Source organism: Mobula birostris, chromosome 1 (assembly GCF_030028105.1).
Source record: "Mobula birostris isolate sMobBir1 chromosome 1, sMobBir1.hap1, whole genome shotgun sequence".
In the NCBI taxonomy this organism is placed as follows: Eukaryota; Metazoa; Chordata; class Chondrichthyes; order Myliobatiformes; family Myliobatidae; genus Mobula; species Mobula birostris.
In genome coordinates, this window is record NC_092370.1 from 67977784 (window position 1) to 67998178 (window position 20395).

The window sequence follows — 20395 nt, forward strand, 5'->3', positions numbered from 1 at the left end:
CTACTGTCCCTTGATAAGTTATCACCTCAGCAGTATCCAATGGGGTATTCTTGTTGCAGAGGAGAAGGGCCACAGGGGAAATTTACTCTCCTTTCTTTTCCTGGTGGTCACCCATCTACTATCTGAAGCTTGTACTCAGTAAAAGTCTCAGTTATAAAGTTTTCAGCCTCCCCAGGGGATCCTGAATGTGCCAAGCTCCAGCTCCAGTTCTTTGAGCTTGCCAGTCAGGAAATGAAGTTGGATGCATTTCCTGCAGATGTAGTAATTACAGACACCATTAGATGCCCTGAAATCACATATCTCACGGGAGGAGCATTCCACTGCCTGAACTACCATACTGCCTACACTTATGTTCTAACTTCTCAAACTTGAGTTCTAGCCTCTTCCTGTTCTTGCCCAAGCCTGACCATTCTAACACTGTCCACTCTCACAATGGCCTCTCCACTCACACCCTGCTTCTTTTCATTGGCCCTTGCTGGTTAACCCTAGTTACTATTAACCCAAGCAATCTACTGTTCTGCAGACAAATCCCAACAGGTGATGCTTGCTGTTCAAACCTTTCAATTTGGCTAAATGTGAGGTATTGTATTCCGGGAAACCAAATCAGGGTAGGACACCTAGTGAATGGTAGGGCCTTGGGCAGTGTAACGGAACAGAGGGTTGCAAGTGCATAATCCACTGAAAGTGGTGTCACAGGTAGATAATTTGGTGAAAAAAGGTGTTTGGCATTCTGGTCTTCATCTGTCAGGACGTTCTGTGCGGGAGTAAGGAAGTTGTGATGCAGTTTATTAAACTTTTAGTGAGGCTATTCCTGGTAGAGTTAATCACCTTATTATAGAAAAGATTTTATTAAACTAGAAAGAGGGCTGGAAACATTTATGGAGGTGTTCTGGCATGTTTCCCCCTTTTTCAGTCCTGAAGAAGGGTCTCAGCCCAAAACGCTGACAATCTATTCATTTCTGTAGATGCTGTCTGACCTGCTGAGCTGCTCCAGTATTTTGTGTGTGTTGCTGTGGATTTCCAGCAGCTGTAGACTTTATCATGTTTATGAATTACCAGGATGTTGCCTGAACATGGGGGCCTGATGTCCAAGGAGAGGCTGTGTGGACTAGGCTTTTATTTCCTGGAACACAGGAGATTGAGGACTGACCTGATGGAGGTGTAAATGATTAAGGGTGGGGGGGGCATAGGCAGAATGTAAGTACAGAGTCTTTATCCAGAGAGAAAGGGCTAAAACAAGAGCGCATAAGTTTATGATCAGAGTTGAGGGATTTAAAAGGGACATCAGGGGTAGCATCTTCATGGAAAGGGCAGTGAGTATTTGGAATAGTTGAGACAGGCACATTAGCAACATTTAAAAGCCATCTATTTAAGTGTATGAATAGGAAAGGCTTATTAGGCTATGGACCAAATGCAGGTAGATGGGACTAACTTATTGGGCAACACAGTCAATATGGGCTGAAGGGCCTGATTTCATGCTGTATGACTCTGACACTCCCCTAATGTGACTTTTGTTTTTCATTGCATCATGGTCTAAAATGTCAATATTTTGTACCCAGTAAGATGCTCTACAGTCTGGAATTATAATAAAGGCTATCAAACACAAGAAATGTGAACGCTACTTATAGATGACAAATTTACTTTATACCTCATCACATTCAATTTATATTTGAAATAAGTTAAAATTATTCCAATGTTCTAAATTTTCTATTGTTATTGGAAACTACTGTTAGTGTGGCTGATGGCCCTCTAGATCTCTTGTTTCCCAAACTACACCTCAGTTACAAAGGTTCACCTTGCTATGAACAAGGTGCTGGAGGAACTCAGCAAGTCAGGCAGCATCTATGAAGGGGAATAAACAAAAAGGTTCCAGGCCAAGATTCTTCATCAAAACTGGGAAAGAAAGGGGCAGAAGCCAGAATAAGGTGAAGGGAGGGGAAGGAGTTCAAGCTGGCAGGTGATAGGTGAAACCAGGCGAGGGGGTGAACTGGGTGGGTGAAGGGAGGGAGATGAAATAAGAAGCTAGGAGCTGATAGGTGGAAGAGGTAAATGATTGTACAGAAATTTGACAGGAGAGGACAGTGGACCATGGAAGAAAGGTAAAGAGTTTGGGAACTAGGGGGAGGTGATAGATAAGTAAGGAGAAGAGAACGGGTGAAAGGGGAACCAGAATGGGGAGCTAAAAGAAGAACTGGGAGAGGGAAGAAATTAATGAAAGTTGGAGAAATCGATGTTCATGCCATCGGATTGGAGGCTATGTAGGTAGAATATGAGGTGTGCTCTTTCTGCTTGAGTGTGGCCTCATCATGACAGTAGAGGCCATGGATCGACATGCCAGAATGGGAAATAGAATTGCAGTGGATTGGCACGAGGGGATATCGCCTTTTGCAGCGAAAGGAGTGAAGATGCTTGGTGAAGTTGTCCCCAATCTATGTTGTGTCTCATCAGTGCAGCAGAGGCTGCACCAGGAGGATCAGATACTGTAGATGACCCTGACAGAATCTCAGGTGAAGTGTCTCCTCACATGGGAGGATTGTTTGGGGTTTTGAATGATTCTGAGAAGGAAGTGTAGAGGCAGGTGTAGCACTTGTCACATTAGCAGGGATAAGTGTCAGGAGGGAGATCAGTGGGACAGGATGAGTGAACAATGGAGTCACGTAGAGAGTGATTCCCTAGGGAAAGCAGAGAGTGGGAGGGGATGATGTGTTTGTACTCCTTCCCATGCATCAGTCTTCTTATTCTGACTTCTGCCCCTTTTCTTATCAGTCCTGATGGAAGGTCTCAGCCTGAAATATTGACTGTTTACTCTGTGAATGCTGTCTGTTCTGCTGAATTGTCTCAGCAGTTTGTTGCTCAAGATTTCCACCATCTGCAAAATCTCTTGTTTGCTGTTACAAATGTACTTTGCAGTAAGACTTTTATTTTGAAATACAAATTCCTTATCCTGGAGAAAGAAGCTTTTCTTTTAATGATCAGAACACCAATGGAATGCAATACTCATTTTCTGACCTGGATTACAGCCATTCGTCTGGCTTTCTTCCAGGGGTTGCTTACCATTGACTCAAAGGGGAATGCTAGTGCAGTAGCAAACATACTGCAAGACCTTCTCTGGTGTTCCTAGTCTATCCCATCAATGATGATGTCTGAAGTTGTAGATATCAGCAGAAAAGTACTGGAGGCAAAATGCAAAGGTCAGACTTTGGTTTAATATCACTGGCAAATGTCATGAAATTTGTTAACTTAGCAGAAGCATTAAAATGCTTTACATGATAATATAGAGGAAAAAAGAAAATCGATGGGAAGTAAACACAAAATACTCTGCTAATGCTGGGGTCAAAGCAACACTCACAACATGCTGGAGGAACTCAGCAGGTCAGGCAGCATCCATGGAAACGATCAGTCAACGTTTCGGGCCGGAACCCTTCATCAGGACTGTAGAGGGAAGAGGCAGAGGCCCTATAAAGAAGGTGGGGGGAGGGTGGGAAGGAGAAGGCTGGTAGGTTCCAGGTGAAAAACCAGTAAGGGGAAAGATAAAGGGGTGGGGGAGGGGAGTCATGGAGGTGATAGGCAGGAAAGGTGAAGAAGGAATAGGGGAAAACAATGGGTAGCAGAAGGAGGCGGAACCATGAGGGATGTGGGAGAAGGAGGAGGAGGGGGCAGAGTGAAACTGAGAGAGGAGAAGGGAGGGGAGGGAATTACCGGAAGTTGGAGAATTCCATGTTCATATCAAGGGGCTGGAGACTACCTAGAAGGTGTATGATGTGTTGCTCCTCCAACCTGAGTTTAGCCTCATCGTGGCAGCAGAGGAGGCCATGTATGGACATATCCGAATGGGAATGTGAAGCAGAGTTGAAGTGGGTGGCAAACGGGAGATCCTGTCTGTTGTGGCGGACAGAGCGGAGTTGCTCGACGAAGCAGTCCCTCAATCTGCGTCGGGTTTCACCGATGTAGAGGAGGCCGCACTGGGAACACCGGATGCAATAGATGACCCCAACAGACTCACAAGTGAAGTGTTGCCTCACCTGGAAGGACTGTTTGGGGCACTGAATGGTGGCAAGAGAGGAGGTATAGGGACAGGTGTAACACTTATGCTTACAGGGATAAGTGCCAGGTGGGAGATCCGTGGAGAGGGACATGTGGACCAGGGAGTCACAGAGGGAACAATCTCTGTGGAAGACGGAGAGGAGTGGAGAGGGAAAGATGTGCTTAGTGGTGGGGTCTTGTTGAAGGTGGCAGAAGTTGTGGAGGATAATGTGCTGGATCCGGAGGCTGGTGGGGTGGTAGGTGAGGACAAGGGGACTCTCCCTGTTGGGGTGGCGGGAGGATGGGGTGAGGGCTGAGGTGTGGGAAATGGAGGAGATGCGGGTGAGGGCATCATTGATTGCAGAAGGGAAACCATGATCCTTAAAGAGGACATTTGAGATGTCCTGGAATGGAAAGCCTCATCCTGGGAGCAGATGCAGCGGAGACGGAGGAACTGGGAATAGGGAATAGCGTTTTTGCATGTGGCAGGGTGGGAAGAGATATAGTCGAGGTAGTTATAAGAGTCAGTGGGGGTGCTGAATATGTCAGTGGGCAGTCTATCTCCAGAGATGGAGACCGAGAGATCGAGAAAGGGGAGAGAAGTGTCCAAGATAGACCAAGTGAATTTGAGGGCTGAGTGGAAGTTTGATATAAAGTCAATGAAATTGACGAGCTCAGCATGCGTGGAGGAAGCAGCACTAATGTAGTCGTCAATGTATCAAAGGAAAAGTTGGGGAGCAGTACCAGTATAGGTTTGGAGCACAGACTGTTCCACATAACCAGCGAAGAGGCAGGCATAGCTGGGGCCCATGCGAGTGCCCATAGCGACACCCTTGGTCTGAAGAAAGTGGGAAGAGCCAAAAGAGAAGTTATTAAATGAGAATACCAGTTCTGCCAACCGGAGGAGGGTGGTGGTGGGTAAGTGGTGAGGCCGCCTTGATGGGGAATGGAGGTGTATAAGGATTGGACATCCATAGTGAAAACGAAGCAGTCAGGACCAGGGAACTGGAAGTTATTGAAGAGGTGGAGGGCATGGGATGTATCCTGGATGTAGGTGGGGACGGACTGAACTATGGGTGACAAAAGGAGTCCAGGTAGGCAGACACAAGTTCGGTGGGGCAGGAGCAGGCAGAAACTATGGGTCTACTGGGTACAGTCAGTCTTGTGGGTTTTTGGGAGGAGGTAAAACCGAGCGGTGCAGGGTGTGGGAATTATGAGCTTAGTGGCGGAGGATGGAAGGTCTCTGGAGTTGATAAGGGCAGTGATAGTACAGGAGACAATGGTTTGATATTCTTTGGTGGGGTCCTGTTCCCGGGGTAAGTAAGAGGTGGTGTCAGAGAGCTGCCGTTTGGCCTCAGTGAGGTAGAGGTCCGTCCACCAGACTACTACAGCACCACCTTTGTCTGCGGGTTTGATGGTGAGGTTGGGATTAGTGAGGAGAGTGTGGAGGGCAGTGTGTACAGAGGGAGTGAGGTTGGAACAGGAGAGAGGAGTGGTGAAGTTGAGACGGTTGATGTCTCGGTGACAGTTGGAAATGAAAAGATTGAGTGCCGGTAGAAGGGCTGAGTGGGGTGTCGAGGAGGAGGGTTGAAGATGGGAGAAGGGGGTCATCAGTCGCAGAAGGGGAATCCTTGCCAAATAAGTAGGCTCGGAGGCTTAGCCCACCCATTTATCTTTCCCCTTACTGGTTTTTCACCTGGAACCTACCAGCCTTCTCCTTCCCACCTTCCCCCACCTTCTTTATAGGTCCTCTGCCCCTTCCCTCTTCAGTCCTGACAAAGGTTTCCGGTCCAAAACATTGACTGATCGTTTCCACGGGTGCTGCCCGACCTGCTGAATTCTTCCAGTGTGTTGTGAGAATAGCAGTAAGTATACTTATGTATATTAAATAGTTAAATTAAAAATAGTGCAAAACAGAAATTCTAAAAATGAACTGGTATTCATGGGTTAAATGTCCATTTAGATGGCTGAGGGGAAGAAGCTGTTCCTGAATCGCTGAGTGTGTGCCTTTAGGCTTCCAAACCTCCTCCTTGATGGTGGCAATGAGAACAGGGGCATGTCCTGGGTAATGGGGATCCTTAATATTGAATATCACCTTTCTGAAGCATTGCTCCATGAAAATATCTTGGATACTATGGAGGCTAGTACCCAAGATGGAGCTAACTGATTTTACCACTTTCTGTAGTTTCTTTTGATCCTGTACAAGTGTCCATAAAAGTCAGTGATGCAGCCTGTAAGAATGCTCTCCATGGTACATCTGTAGAACTTTTCGAGTATTTTAGGTGACGAATCAAATTTCCTCAGATTCCTGATGAAATGTAGTTACCGTCTTGCCGCCTCCAGCTGCTTTGATATGTTGGGACCAGGTTAGATCCTTAAAGATTTTAACACCCAGGAACTTGAAATTGCTCACTCTCTCCACTTCCGATCCCTCTGAGGATTGGTTTATGTCCTGACATACTACCACTTCTGGTCCATTTTGGTCCTACTGACATTGATTGCAAGGTTGTTGCTGCTGCACTGCTCAACCAGCTGGTATATCTCAGTCCTGTACGCTCTTTCATCTCTATCTGAGATTCCGCCAACAATGGTTGTATTGTCAGCAAATTTATAGATGGCACTTGAGCTGTGCCTAGTTACACAGTCACAGGTATAGAGAGAGTAGAGCAATGGGATAAGCACACAACTCTGAGATGCACCAGTGTTGATTGTCAGCGAGGAGGAGATTTTATTACCACTATGCAAATAGTGGTCTCCGGTTAGGAAGTTGAGGATCTAGTTGCAGAAGGGGTACGGAGGCCCAAGTTCCATAGCTTATTGATCTGGACTGTAGGAATGATGGTGTTAAATGCAGAGCTATAGTCAACAAACAGCATCCTGATATAGGTGTTTGTATTGGCCAGGTGATCGAAGGCTGTGTGAAGAGCTATTGAGATTGCATCTGCCATAGATGTATTGTGGCAATAGGAAAACTGCAGTGGGTCCAGATCCTTGCTGAGGCTGAAGTTTATTCTAGCCATGACCAACCCCTCAAAGCATTTCATTGCCGTAGATGTTAGTGCTACCGGATGACAGTCATTAAGGCAGCTCACACTACTCTTCTTGGAAACTGGTATCATTCTTGCCCTTTTGAAGCAGATGGGAACTTCTGGCCATAGTATGAGAGATTGAAAATGTCCTTGAGTACATCCGCAAGTTTTCACAATATTACCAGATATTCCATTGGGGCTGCCACCTTGCCAAAAGATGTGGCTCTCTCCATTCATGGGAGTCACAGGTTGTTACTACTGCTTCTTTAGATCTATCAGTAATTTCCCAATGGTGGTCCTAACGAGAACTAGCAAGTGGTGAAGATATCAGGTCAACTCTGCTTGTTTTTTTTTTCATTCAATGGACATAACGATCCAACTAAACCAGGTTCCCACTGGAAACAGGTGTATGGAAGTATCAGTGGGATTGTTTCAGAAGTTTAAAAATTCATAATTTTCCAAGATTGTTACTGTGAATCATAGAAATTGAACTTAGTGAGTGCAATTTGTGTTCAAAAATACAGGAATTAGGGAATGGGACTTGCAGCTGTCAAGAGTTAGTTGAAGCACTGATGTTCGTCAGAGTGTTCTACATTGATTAGAAAAAAACATTGTGTTCACTTCGTAAACATTGTTTATGAAGTTTAGGGGCTTTATGACTGTCAAATCCATTTGTGAAATAACCTGACTTTGATATATGCACCCAGTTTTGCAGATTATTAAGTTACTTTCAATTAATTATTGCTGGTTCCATATTAACACTGCAGAAATTGTGCCAAGGATCATCATGAGTGAATCTGTGAAGATTCATGTTTGATAATTTTTATGAGAAGATTATTGTTTCAGTAATAATACCTATATTATTAAATCACTTGTTGGCTGTGAAATAGATTTTTAAAGCTTTATCAGTATATTTTGAATTAGATTAATAGATGATGCGTTTATCGTGTTACAGAAATTCTCTGCTGAGGAAAGCCTTGCCAAATCGTTGAAATATAATAAGTCTAGGCATTCTTTATAGGATTGCTACTGTAAAATTCAGTTATACATGTATATGGCCCAAGGTGTAATGCACAATAACACAGGTCTGCACATGTAATGCACTGTAAGGTTTCGCCGCTAATATGGTTTCTCTGTAGCAGTAATGTTTGGGTTATGACTAGAGATAATGGGGCTTTGGAATGTGGGGCTATCCAATGAGAAGGATGTTGTTCGTTCTTGTGGGTCTAGGAGCAGGGATTTCAGTCTTTTGCTGGAGAGAGATGAGGAGAGAAGACGTGAATGGAGATAGTTGGTAGACTGCTGGACGGAGTGGACTTGGAGCGAGGGTCGGCCACACTTGGAGGAAGTCAACGAGAAACCAGTGGATTAAACTGTGAGCTCCAACGTTGCACATTAGACTGTTTCATGAGAATGGGCCCCTTTTTGTTTCTTTACTAACCATATAGTCAAATTAAGAATTATAAAGCTAAATTGTTTAATCTCATATTGTGTACTGTTTGTTATTTTGGGGTACTGATTTGTAACAGGACCGCGCAGCATCCACCCAAACAAGATCTCTTAAGTTTGGCCGGGCCGAGGGCTGTCTTCCCCTAGATTAAGCTGCTTGCTGAACCGAGAGTTACAATTGTAGGGGTATTGTTCGGGATGATTTCGTTGTATGCTGTGTGATTACCCTGAGCATGGAACCAGTGGGGTAGATATTTGTACTCTGGATGAATTGTTAATTCGCCTGTTAAGTACTGTTAAAGTTGTAATTGCGGGGTGGAGGTTTGTTAAAATGGCAGGCGCAGCTCTTGTTTTAATGCAGACCAGCACTAATGTTAAATGGTGACTTCTTTGCTTGCATCTTCAGATGCAGCTCTATTTCCATCTTTAATATCTTTATTTTTCCCTCTCAGGGTTCTTTTGAAGACCCTGACATGGAGTTATATGCAGACTTTGGTTCTTTGTGGGAACGGGACCCATTCACAGGGTTTCAGGACCAGCTGTTCAGCACGCCAAGGGTTTCGTCCTGAGAGGTGGCCTAGTGTTTGGAAATCTAAGATCTCAGGGCTCTGGAGATGGGGGTATCGAGGGTCGGTGTCACGGCAGGAGGTTCGTGTGTCGTCGGGGAGGCCAGAAACTCTTTCGCTGTGGGCCCGAGATCTTGGCGATCTTCAGGCACAGAGCTTGTAAAAAGCCACAAAACGGACTTTTAACATTGTAAACCAGCAGGTTGTTGTTATGTCCCTGCTCACTGTGAAAATGGGGGATACATCCCTCTTCCTTATCAGGGGGAGAGAGAGAGAGAACCTGTGGTTTGTCGAATGCCGGATGAAATGTGATAGTCTTTGGGGTAACTGCAAGGTCTGTGTCTTTGCTATCGTTTTAGTTCATGCTTGTGCTTGGTAGCGGGTGCACTTTTTTTTGCTGGGAGTGGGGTATCGTTGCCTTGTTGCCACTTACACGTGGGAGTGGGGAGCTGGGGCGGACTTTGGGCTTCTCACGTATAACTGTTCATTCTTTGGGGCACTTCTGTTTTCATGGATGTTTTGCAAAGAAAAAGCACTTCAGGATGTATATTGTATATATTTCTGATATTAAATTGAACTTTTGAACCCCTTTGACGTAGTGGTAGCTGGGGGGTGAAGATTTCAGAGATGGGGTTCTATCATTTCTGAGGAGTGAGGGGAAGGAGTGGTCAGATTTGGAACCTCTAATTGGCCCACATCCCCCAGTGAAGAATGAGAATTCTGAGTTAATATCCACCCTTGCCTCTTTGGCAAATAAATGGAAAAATACCCAGGTTCAAAGTCCCTGCTATGGTAGGCTACGCCTATTCTCTGGAATAACACCCACCCCTAAAGGGGAAGAGGAGTGAGACTTGGGCGGAGCGGACCTCTCAGTTGTTAGATGAGCGGCCGTGCTCTGACGTAAAGCGACGGAGATTTATTGAGAGTTTGACTGGGCGGGCTGCTGACGTTGTGAGAGCCATTAGGTTGCAGTGTCCCTTAGCAACAGCTGTCAACTACATGCAAGCACTGGACAATGCTTTTGGCCCAACAGGAAGCCCAATGGAGCTCATAGCAGGGATTTAGAACATGTGTCAAGAGAAGGGGGAGAAGCTTTCTGCTTATTTTTCAGCTAGAGAGGCAGCTAAGTTGCTTGCAGCACAGAAGGGTCATTCAGGCAGCTGAGGTGGATCAGTTAAGAGTGGACCAGATAGCCAGGGGTCTCCCAGGACCTGATTGCTTAGGGTCTCTGACAGTCTGGTAAGATGCACCCCCCCCCTCCATCTTCTGTTGAGCTGATCAGAGAGGTAGGGGAAGAGGAAAACACACTGGAGGTGCGGGAGGCCTCCGTCAACAGGCTACAGTCCTCAGTATTGGTCCCCTGCGGCGGAGTGACCACAGATAACCTACCCAAGGGAGCAGTAGAGGAGATTGTGGCAGAGTTGAGAACCCAATAGCCAATTCAATTTACTACCTTATCTTGAATGACAAGCAACTGAACCACCTTGACCAAACTTCCATGTAAGACCTTGTCAAATGCCTTCAACTTTCCTGATATCTTCCTCAAAAAAACTCTTAAGATTGGTTAGACACCATCTCCGACACACAAAGCCATGCTGGCTATCCCTAATTAGTCCCTGTCTATCCGATCCCTTAGAATATCTTCCAGTAGCTTTCCCACCACTGATGCCAGGCTTACCAGCCTTTAATTTCCTGGTTTATTGTTATAACCATTCTTAAACAAAATGTGGAGTGGTGCCCCACACAGACTTCCAATCTGCACCTTGTAAGGCATGGAAATGCCTGATGCAGGCCTCTCATAGTCTGAGTCGATGTTCCCTCCCCCCTTTCTTAAACAGTAGCACAACATTAGCTATCCTCCAAACCTCCAGTATGTGCCTATCAGAATAAAAGGCAAGGATAACTGATTGAGGGAAACTTGGTTTTCAACAGATATTGTGACCCTGGTTAAGAAAAGAAAATGGAGGTGCATAGCAGGTATAAGTGGGTATGAACAATGGAGGTACTTAAGCGGGTATAAGAAGAGAACGCTTAAAGAATTCATGGGGGCCAAAGGAAGGCATGAGGTTACCCTAGCAGGCAAGGTGAAGGAGAATCCCAAGGGCTTCTACAGATATATTAAGAGCAAAAGGATTGTAAGGGACAAAATTGGTCCTCTGGAAGATCAGAATGGTAATACATGCGTGGAGCCAGAGATGAGGAAGATCTTAAATGATTTTATTACATCTATTTTTACTTGGTAGGCGGGCACAGAATCTATACAAGTGAAGCAAAGCACCAGCAAACTCATGGAGGTAAGGATGATTTAAATATCTCTGCTAGTGTCCATGCATTTTCTGCACTTGCCTCCCACAGGGTCCAAGGGAGCACCTTGTCAGGCCCTGAGAATTTGTACACCCTAATTTGCCTCAAGACAGCAAACACCGCCTCCTCTGTAATCTGTATAGGGTCCATTCTGATAGATATATACAAGTTCTGTACTCTGAAAATCTCAACTTTGAAGGTTCCCACTGAGCAGTACACCTTTACCAGAAAACAACCTGTCCCAATCCACACTTGCAACATACTTTCTGATACCATCATAACTGGTCTTTCTCCAAGTTAGAACCTCAACTCAAACCCAAATAGGAGAAAATCTGCAGATGCTGGAAATCCAAGCAACACACACTCAATGCTGAAGCAACTGATGAAAGTTTTCAGTCCAAAATGTTGACTGTACTTTTTTTTTTCCTATAGATGCTGCCTGGCCTGCTGGGTTCCTCCAGCGTTTTGTGTGTTGAGGACCAGACCTATCGTTTTCCATAATTACCTTGAAACTAATGGCATTATGATCATTATGTGTTCCTCTACACAAACTTCTGTCAGCTGCCTTGTCTCACTACCTAATAGCAGATCAGGTATCACATATTTTCTTGTTGGGACTTCTATGTACTAATGAAAGAAACTTTCCTGAACACATGACAAACTCTATCCCATCTCGTCCTTTTACAGTATGGGCATGCCAGTCAATATCTGGAAAGTTAAAATCACCTCCAATAACAACTTTGCTTCGTGGAATGGATTGTGATCTCTCTACAAATTTGTTCCTCTAAATCTTCAGTCTGTTGGCTCGTCTAAAATATAGCCCCATTAACATGGTCATACATTTCTTATTCCTCAGTTCCACCCATAAGGCCTCACTAGACGAGTTCTCCAGTCTGTCCTGACTGAGCACTGCTGTGACATTTTCCCTGACTGGTAATGTCATCCCTCCTCTCACTAAAGAAATCTCTCCATCTTTTTTCCAAAGAGATGTCCTTCTATTTGGAAGCTGTGCCCACTGAATCTGGACTCCCCTATTGTAGTAAACATCCTCTCCATTTAGGTCCTTCAATATTCAATAGGTTTCAAAGAGATCCATCCATGCTCCAGTACTCTACACTCCCGTGAGTACAGGCCAGAGTCATCAAATGCTCTTTGTATGTTAACCCTTTTGTTCCTGGGATCATTCTTATGAACCTTCCTGACCACCTCCAAAGCCAACACATCCTTTCTTAGATTAGGGGCTCAAAACTGCTCAGATTACTCCAAATGCCTTGTAAAGCCTCAGCATTGCATCCTTGCTTTTATACTCTATCCCTCTCAAAATCAATACTGACATTGCACTTGCCTTCCTAACCACCAGCTCTGCCTGCAAGTTAACCTTTAGGGAATCCTGCACAAGGACCCCTAGTTCATCTGATTTCTGAATGTTCTCCCCATTTATTCCTTCCACCAAAGTGCATGACCAAATACTTCCCTACACTATATTGTATCTTCCATCTCATTGCTCATTCTCTTAATCCAGGTCCTTTTGCGGATTCCCTGCTTCCTTAACACTACCTGCCCCTCCACCTATCATCCACAAACTTGGCCACAAAGTCATCAATTGTGACATCCAAATTAATGACATAAAACATGAAAAGAAGCCTTCTAAAAACTGACCCATGAAGAACATCACCAGTCATCTGGAATGTAGGAGAATGAAGGGAGATCTTTATAGATGTATACAAAATTGAGAGATTTTAAAAAAGGTAAATACAAGCAAGGGTTTTCCTGCGGTTTGGTGAGTCTAGAACTAGATGTCATAGTTTATAGTCAAGATCAAATATTTAAGAGGAAGCTGAGGAAAAATCTCTTAACTCAGTGTGGTGTGTGTGGAATGAACTGCTAACACAAGTGGTAGATGTGGGTTCAACTGAAGCATTTAAGGTAAGTTGTGTTAGGTGCATGGATGAGAGAATTGGCATGGAGTAGATGGGCCAAAGAGCCTGTTTCTGTATTGCAGTTTTGTATGACTCTAAAAGATATACAAAATACAATTCAAAGAAATGAGAGTTAGCAATGGTTTAGTGGTCTCACATGTTGAATGGATGAATGTTACAGGCCATCAATGTCCCAAATTCAACCTCTGCATGCTGAATTTACATTGATTTTGTGTTGAGAAGCAGAGAATATGTAATAATTACCCTTGTATTTATTACATTTTTTTTAGTAGGAAACACTGATTAAAGTTCTCAATCTTGACTTAGCCCTTTTCATCTGTGAATTGCGGCACAATAGCATAGTGGTTAGCACAACACTTAACAGTACAAGTGACCCTGGTTCAAATCCCCCCACTGCCTGTATGTTCTCCCCGTGACCACATGGGTTTCGTCCCACAATCGAAAGATGGACTGCTTGGTAAGTTAATTGATCATTGTAAATTGTCCTGTGATTAGGCTAGGATTTAAAAATTGTGGAACAGTTGGGCAGGGTGGCTCAAAGAGCTGGAAGGGCTTAGTCTGTGCAGTATCTCAATAAATAAATAACAGAATTAAGCACGGCTATGTGACATATTGTATTAATAACCTTGCCATCAGGAATTGCATGAGTATTTTTCCTACTGCTTTCAAAGTAATGTTCAAATCACTGTAATTTTTACTAATTGACAATGGACTCCTTGGCAAGTCATTTCTGATGTATCACAATTTAAATATAGTTGAAAATAATTAAGAATTCTTTTTGTGTATAATTCTGGCAAAAAGACTTCAATGTGAATGTACACAGAAAATGCTGGAGGAACTCCGTGGTTCAGGTAACATCTATGAAGTGAACGGGCTAAGACTTTTCATCAGGACCTGCTGTCTTTTTGCAAGGATGGAGAATTAAATTTATCCCTGCTTCTAACTGCTAGAAAGCTGTGTGCAAGTAAAGCCACGAAGAGAATGCAGTAAGGTTTCAGAATGATAGTTCATTGAGTATGTAGGTAAATGTATGCAAGTGCAGCTTACTCTGGAGGCAAAAATATGTGGGACTGATTATTATCTGAATGATGGGATTAGCTGAGTTATAATAAGATCCAGATGATAAAAGTAAGCATTGTCATCTGATACAAGCAGTTTTTAAAAAAAAAAAAAGTGGAATATTGGAATTCACACTGAGAGGCACTGAATAGAAGAGCAGGGTTGTCCTACTGCAATTGTACAGAGCCTTAAAGATACTACACTATTACATGCAGTTTTGGTCTCCTTACCTGAAGATGGATGTTACTGCTGAAGGAAGTGAAGGTTCACTGGATTGTTTTCTGGGATGGCAGTATTTGGGTATGGAAAGAGATTGGCATTACTGAACATCATTATTAAATCCATGGATTGGGTTGACTGGATGCAAGAAAGATGCTCCTGATGATGGGGAAAATCCAGAAATCGTGTTCACGGATTGGGGTTAGATAATTTAGAATTGAGATGTCAGTTAAGGAACCCAGACATTACAATATGCTTTACATTATAGTAACCTAGTGGTTCCCAGATCCTGTCAGTATATGTAAAAATATAGATGTTTTGTTACATTCAGGTAATCTCACATCCAAGTATTTAACCAGGTCCAAGTCTACTTAGCTTCTGTGTTCAGGGTGGATTGGAAATTCCCAGGATTTGATTATTTAGGGATTACAAACACAGATCAAAAGATTTTCTCATGACAAATTCACAAAAGAAAACTTCCAAGAATTTTTTGGTCTGGATTCTCATTTATTGACAGATTTTTTTCCTTTTTTTTTAAAATACAACACAATGAAACAGTGATGTCAAATACGTACATAAGATATATAATAGTATAAAAGCCTTCCCACGGAAAGACACTTAAGCTGACAATAAGAACAATCTGAAAATAAATATGAATTGATAAATACAAAACATTTACTGCACAACCCTTAACTCTTTGATTGCCATGGTTGTGTGTGAGGCAACTGATGTGTTGATTTGAACACTTAATATATATTTAATTATGACCACCCATAGCAGTCAAAGGGTTCTAGCAGGAAGAATGTAAACATAAATAATCCATTACCTATGACAAGCTATGTTCATATGTGGAGTAAAATTCTCCTACTTCCTTGACTTCCATCCACCTCAGAGTAACCACTAATTGGAAGAGATTAAAGGAAGTAATTTTTATCCCAGTTCAGTATATTATATTCAATAGGTCCATGCAATGAATTGGTAAAGTAATAGATGGTGACAACTCAAATTTTGGGGAAAATAGGATGGCTTTCCCTGAATATCAACAGAAAATCTAGCTATTCCTGCCAATAATAGAATCACTTAGTATCAAGCTGTTCTGCAAGTAATTTGTCTAGCAGTTTTCAAACGTCAAATAAAATGGAGAGCTGGAATTACTGCAAAAAAAAGGTGTAAGATTAATTGCGATGGAAAGAACGTTTGTTCAAACAACAGTACCCTTTGAAGATGGTTTTAAACATCTATAAATTACAGTCTGGTAACTCCAATACTGTAGATCATAATGGAAAGAACAATTATCTTTAACTGTGGCTAATAACAGAAATAATAGGTCCAGTCAATTATGTCTGTTTAGTTTTCATTCCTGTTAAATGTTTTTATAAATGGCAGCTAAAGGTCAGAGTAGACACAGGAAAAAGGGAAAACAATGTTAAGATGTAGAACATTTTCTGAATTAAGACATACAAAATTCTCAAATTGTAATAGTTTGAAATAGTATTGAAGTGACAATGTATGTTTTTAAAAAAACACTTACTTCCAAACAAACACAAACTTTGATATCTGTAATTTTCATATTAGTCTGTTGCATCAGTCTATGGCCCATTAACAAGCTGGCTCCCAGGGGAAGCAGCTCTTAAAACCATCCAAAACTTCAATCAGTCACTGGGCTTTGAAACACTGTGGAAAAAGTATTCCACATGAAAACACAATAATTGTGTTATGGTAAGGTAGAAGCTGAAAGAAGCCCATGTCTGATGTCCTTTTGCTCAATAAATAACCTGCTGCTGATTTTTAAAAATACTTTCTGTTCTCATGACCTCTGCTGCTGAGTAAAGTGAATTTCTGATATTCATATAATGAGAATGGAGAATGAAATGTGAAAATTTTAATGTATGAAGATCATTGCACTGATCCAAAACTCACTGCTAAGACATACAGAACTTCAAACAGAATTTATTCAAATGTGGACTTCCACAATTTCTACCTGTCTGTTACTGCAAGCGTAACTTTAGAACACTATGACATTGTAAATTGTTATTAGTACATTTAATACTGAATGCTGATAGGGCTGGTGTGCACTGCTACCATTGGCTCAGTCTGTATATAATAGCAATAAATATTGGTCATTGGCAATTAAGACATGCCCAGATACGACTGATCTCTGTAACAATCAACAAGCATCTTACTTAATAACCCTAGTTAAAAATATCACATGAGCATTAAAGTACAATCAGCTGAGAGAGAGCTCAGTTTTGATTGTATGTCGTTCATTAATGCATATCTCTTTCAACCAATTAGAAATTCATCTATATCATTATATAACATATATTTATATATGCTGAGGCCATTCTCATAGCAATTTCAGAAGTCACTTCACTGTTGGTTTTTACAACAAATGCATTTCTCTCATTCCACAATTCTTAAATATCTAAGCTAGAAAAAATAAAAAATAAAAATCTATGCTAAACCACTCTTAGTGGGTTCAGAGAAGTTTGAACAGCCCCTGTGAGTGGCAGCTTGAAAACCAATCTATAAGAACTCTTCAACTCTTCTGAATTTGTCTATGTGTACAACAGTAATTGAAAAATCCCACACATTGATTTTACCCAAAATAACTTGTAAAAAAAACAAAAATGAAAAATATATTTAAGGCTGTTAACAATATTGCAGATATTTTGGCCCCTGTTACTTGAACCATTTGATTTTCTGTATTTTATAATTCTAGCCTGCTACATACAAGGATCAAATGCAGCAATATTTCTTCAATAGATAGTCAGCGATCCACTTTGGAAAATTAATGCAAAATTTCAAGGGTATTCCTTGCCTAGAGAAAAGATCAAGTCACCAGAAGTGTCCTCAAAATACGTTCCAGTACCAGTCTTGACAAGTACGTTCACCAGTACCAGTCTTGATAAATATGTTCTTTGTTTTCCGTTTTCTTAACCTGGAATCAAAATCCACTAGGGCATCAAGCTTGCAGATAAAAGGCCTATACGGAATGATGCACCAAAGAAAGACAAAGGACTGAAATACAGGTGATACCGTGTATTATGAAAGCTTTCTCCTCTCTCTTTTATAATCTCCACTCAAGCTCAGAACAGACGACTCTGAGAAAATCAGCCATGATTCATATGTCTCAGGCAGAGACATTGCCTGCTCATTGCTGGGTTCCAGCGTTATTGCCCACTTGTCGAAATTTCATGTTGCTTCCTTTTGCTACAATCACACCCATTCTTGCATGGATCGCTTGCAGTATAGTATGTGGCGTGGCATTCCTTTCCTCTTAAATTGAACCACTGTGTAAATCAATACCAGAAAGCACAAAGCCAGAGTGCAAGGAATAACAATGGCTATGGCATTCACAGTGCTAGAAGTATTATCAATTTTAATCACAATGTCAACATCCTCTTGAGTATCATGCCTGTCTTTGTTTCCTGTCTTAGTTCGATCACATCCCATCATTTCTTTAAGTATTGATTTTGGGTAATTAGGTTCCACCCTGAGTTCATGGTTATTGAATTTCCAGTATTCTTTTCCTTTGTAAAAAAATGTATATCCTGGAAATATAAAAGCAAAGTTATTCAGTCTCCTGAGTTAATACAATAAACATTAATTCAGAAACTACTGAAGTTGTTGAAAGTATACAATAAGCCAACGGATACCTCGAAGAGAAAAGCTAACACTTTGAAAGAACTACATCATCAGATGTAGTTCAAAGTAAAGCTCTCACAGTTCACCAACTAAAATAATGCCAGAAGTTAAAATGTAAACTGCCTCCTTTCACAATGTGTCAGCTCTGAGAGATACCTGCTAGCTAGTTGTCTTTATTCTCAATAAATGGCTGTAAAACATAACACATGATTAAAAATGACCAAACAGAAGAACTAGCTATGTGTATACTTTTCTGGGTAGTGAAAAATATGATCAGGGTTTAAGATTGTCATTTAAAAGATGAGATATAGCTGTAGTCAAACAACAGACTTGATCTTCATGGTGACACAGTAGAGCTATGTGATTAACAAAACTCCTTTTAAGGCTGACTAGCTGGCGATAGTATCACGTGAGGCAGGCTCATTTGGACCTTCATTAAAAATTCTGGTAACAGTTACATAAAAGCAACACAGTGAGGAAGCTAGTGGAGCTGCTGCCTCACAGCCTCAGTCCTGACCTTTGGTATGGTTTGAGTGCAATTTGCCTATTATTCCTGTGGCTGTATGGGTTTCTTCTAAGAGTTCTGGTCTTCTGTCACGTTCCAAAGATGTGTAGGTTGGTAGTTTAATTGGCCATTGAAAATTGGCTCTATTGCAGGTGAATGGTAGAATCGGATGGGGATCTGATGGAAATGTTGAGAGAATAATATGGTATTGGTGATGGATAACTACCATGGATGAATTGGTCTGAAGGGCCCATTTCTATGTTGTATTAATCTATAACCCTATGGTAAATTAGCAGCAAAATCTAGTTAATTATTCAAGTCCCTTTTACTTGGCTGCTGGTTTGCAAGTATCAGAAGAAAGGCCAAGATAAAGAATGCTTTATCTTGCCCATCCTCCTTTTCTTTCTCCCTGGGCCTCCTGTCCCATGATCCTCTCATATCCCTTTTGCCAATCAACTGTCCAGCTCTTGGCTCCAACCCTCCCCCTCCTGTCTTCTCCTATCATTTCGGATCTCCCCCTCCCACTTTCAAATCTCTTACTAGCTGTTCTTTCAGTTAGTCCTGATGAAGGGCCTCGACTGTACCTCTTCCTAGAAATGCTGCTTGGCCTGCTGCGTTCACCAGCAACTTTTATGTGTGATGCTTAAACTCTTATTTATGACCTGTTGCTTCTTTAGAAGCATTATGCTTAACATAATTTAAGCCCATCTTTTTGCATATTCTCCCTCAAGGCTGATCTGTGTACTTCCATTTTAGGAGGAGGAAACAGCAAACGCCTGTTCAGGATTCTGATCTGGTTCACTTTTCTATTGTTAAAGAATTTCTTGTTTGGATTAGCAGTTAAACTGTGTGAGTTCCCAAGAACCCAGGCTTCAATACGAGTGTAAAGTTTGGTTTCTCAGAAATTCAAAATTTCCTTTTGAAATAACTTGAGCATCTGGATTAATGGACAAGTAGGGATCAAACTAGGAAGATAGCCAAGTTGCAATCATTTTACAGGCATGAAAATATGTTACAAAACCTTTTAGAATGAATGCCAAGATGCAATTTGCCTTCTTAAATGCTTGTTACGTTTGCTTTTAGGTGACATCCAAATCTCTAAATCATGTTACAGTTGTAAAAAAAAGTTTGTAAACCCTTTGCAATTACCTGGTTTTCTGCATTAGCTACTCATAAAACCTGGTCTGATCTTCATCTAAGTCACAATAATAGACAAATAAAATTTGCCTAAAACAAATAACACACAAACAATTGTACTTCTCATTATTACTGAGTACATCTTTAAACAATCACAGTCGAGTTTCAAAAAAGTATGTGAACCTCTGGGGGACAAGTTCTACAAAAGCTATTTAGTGTCAGGTGTTCCAATGAATGAGATGAGATTAGAGGTGCCCTGCAGAGCTTGCTCTTCTCAAGAAAGATCTCTTTATGTGCACTATGCCTTGACCAAAACAACGTTCAGGGGATCTTAGAAGAAGAAGAAGAATTGTCGAGGTGCATGAAGCTGAAAAAGGCTACAAGTGCATTTCTAAGGACCTGAATGTTCGTCAGTCCACATTAAGAGAAATTGTCTTCAAATGGAGGAAGAAATGGACACTACGTTTGGAGCAAAAAGGGTATTGCACACCAACACCAAAACCTCATGACAACTGT

The 20395-nt window shown here is 41.9% G+C and overlaps 1 protein-coding gene across 1 annotated transcript in view; it reads right to left on the reverse strand.

Annotated features, from left to right (window-relative positions):
- Nucleotides 1-15087: 15087 nt before the first annotated feature.
- LOC140196833 (matrix metalloproteinase-16-like) overlaps nucleotides 15088-20395 on the reverse strand; it is a 217899-nt gene continuing 212591 nt past the window's right edge. Inside the window, exon 10 of the mRNA XM_072256676.1 lies at nucleotides 15088-18143. Coding sequence (XP_072112777.1) covers nucleotides 17809-18143 — 335 coding nt within the window. The 3' untranslated portion in view covers nucleotides 15088-17808. The remainder of the gene's footprint in view (nucleotides 18144-20395) is intronic.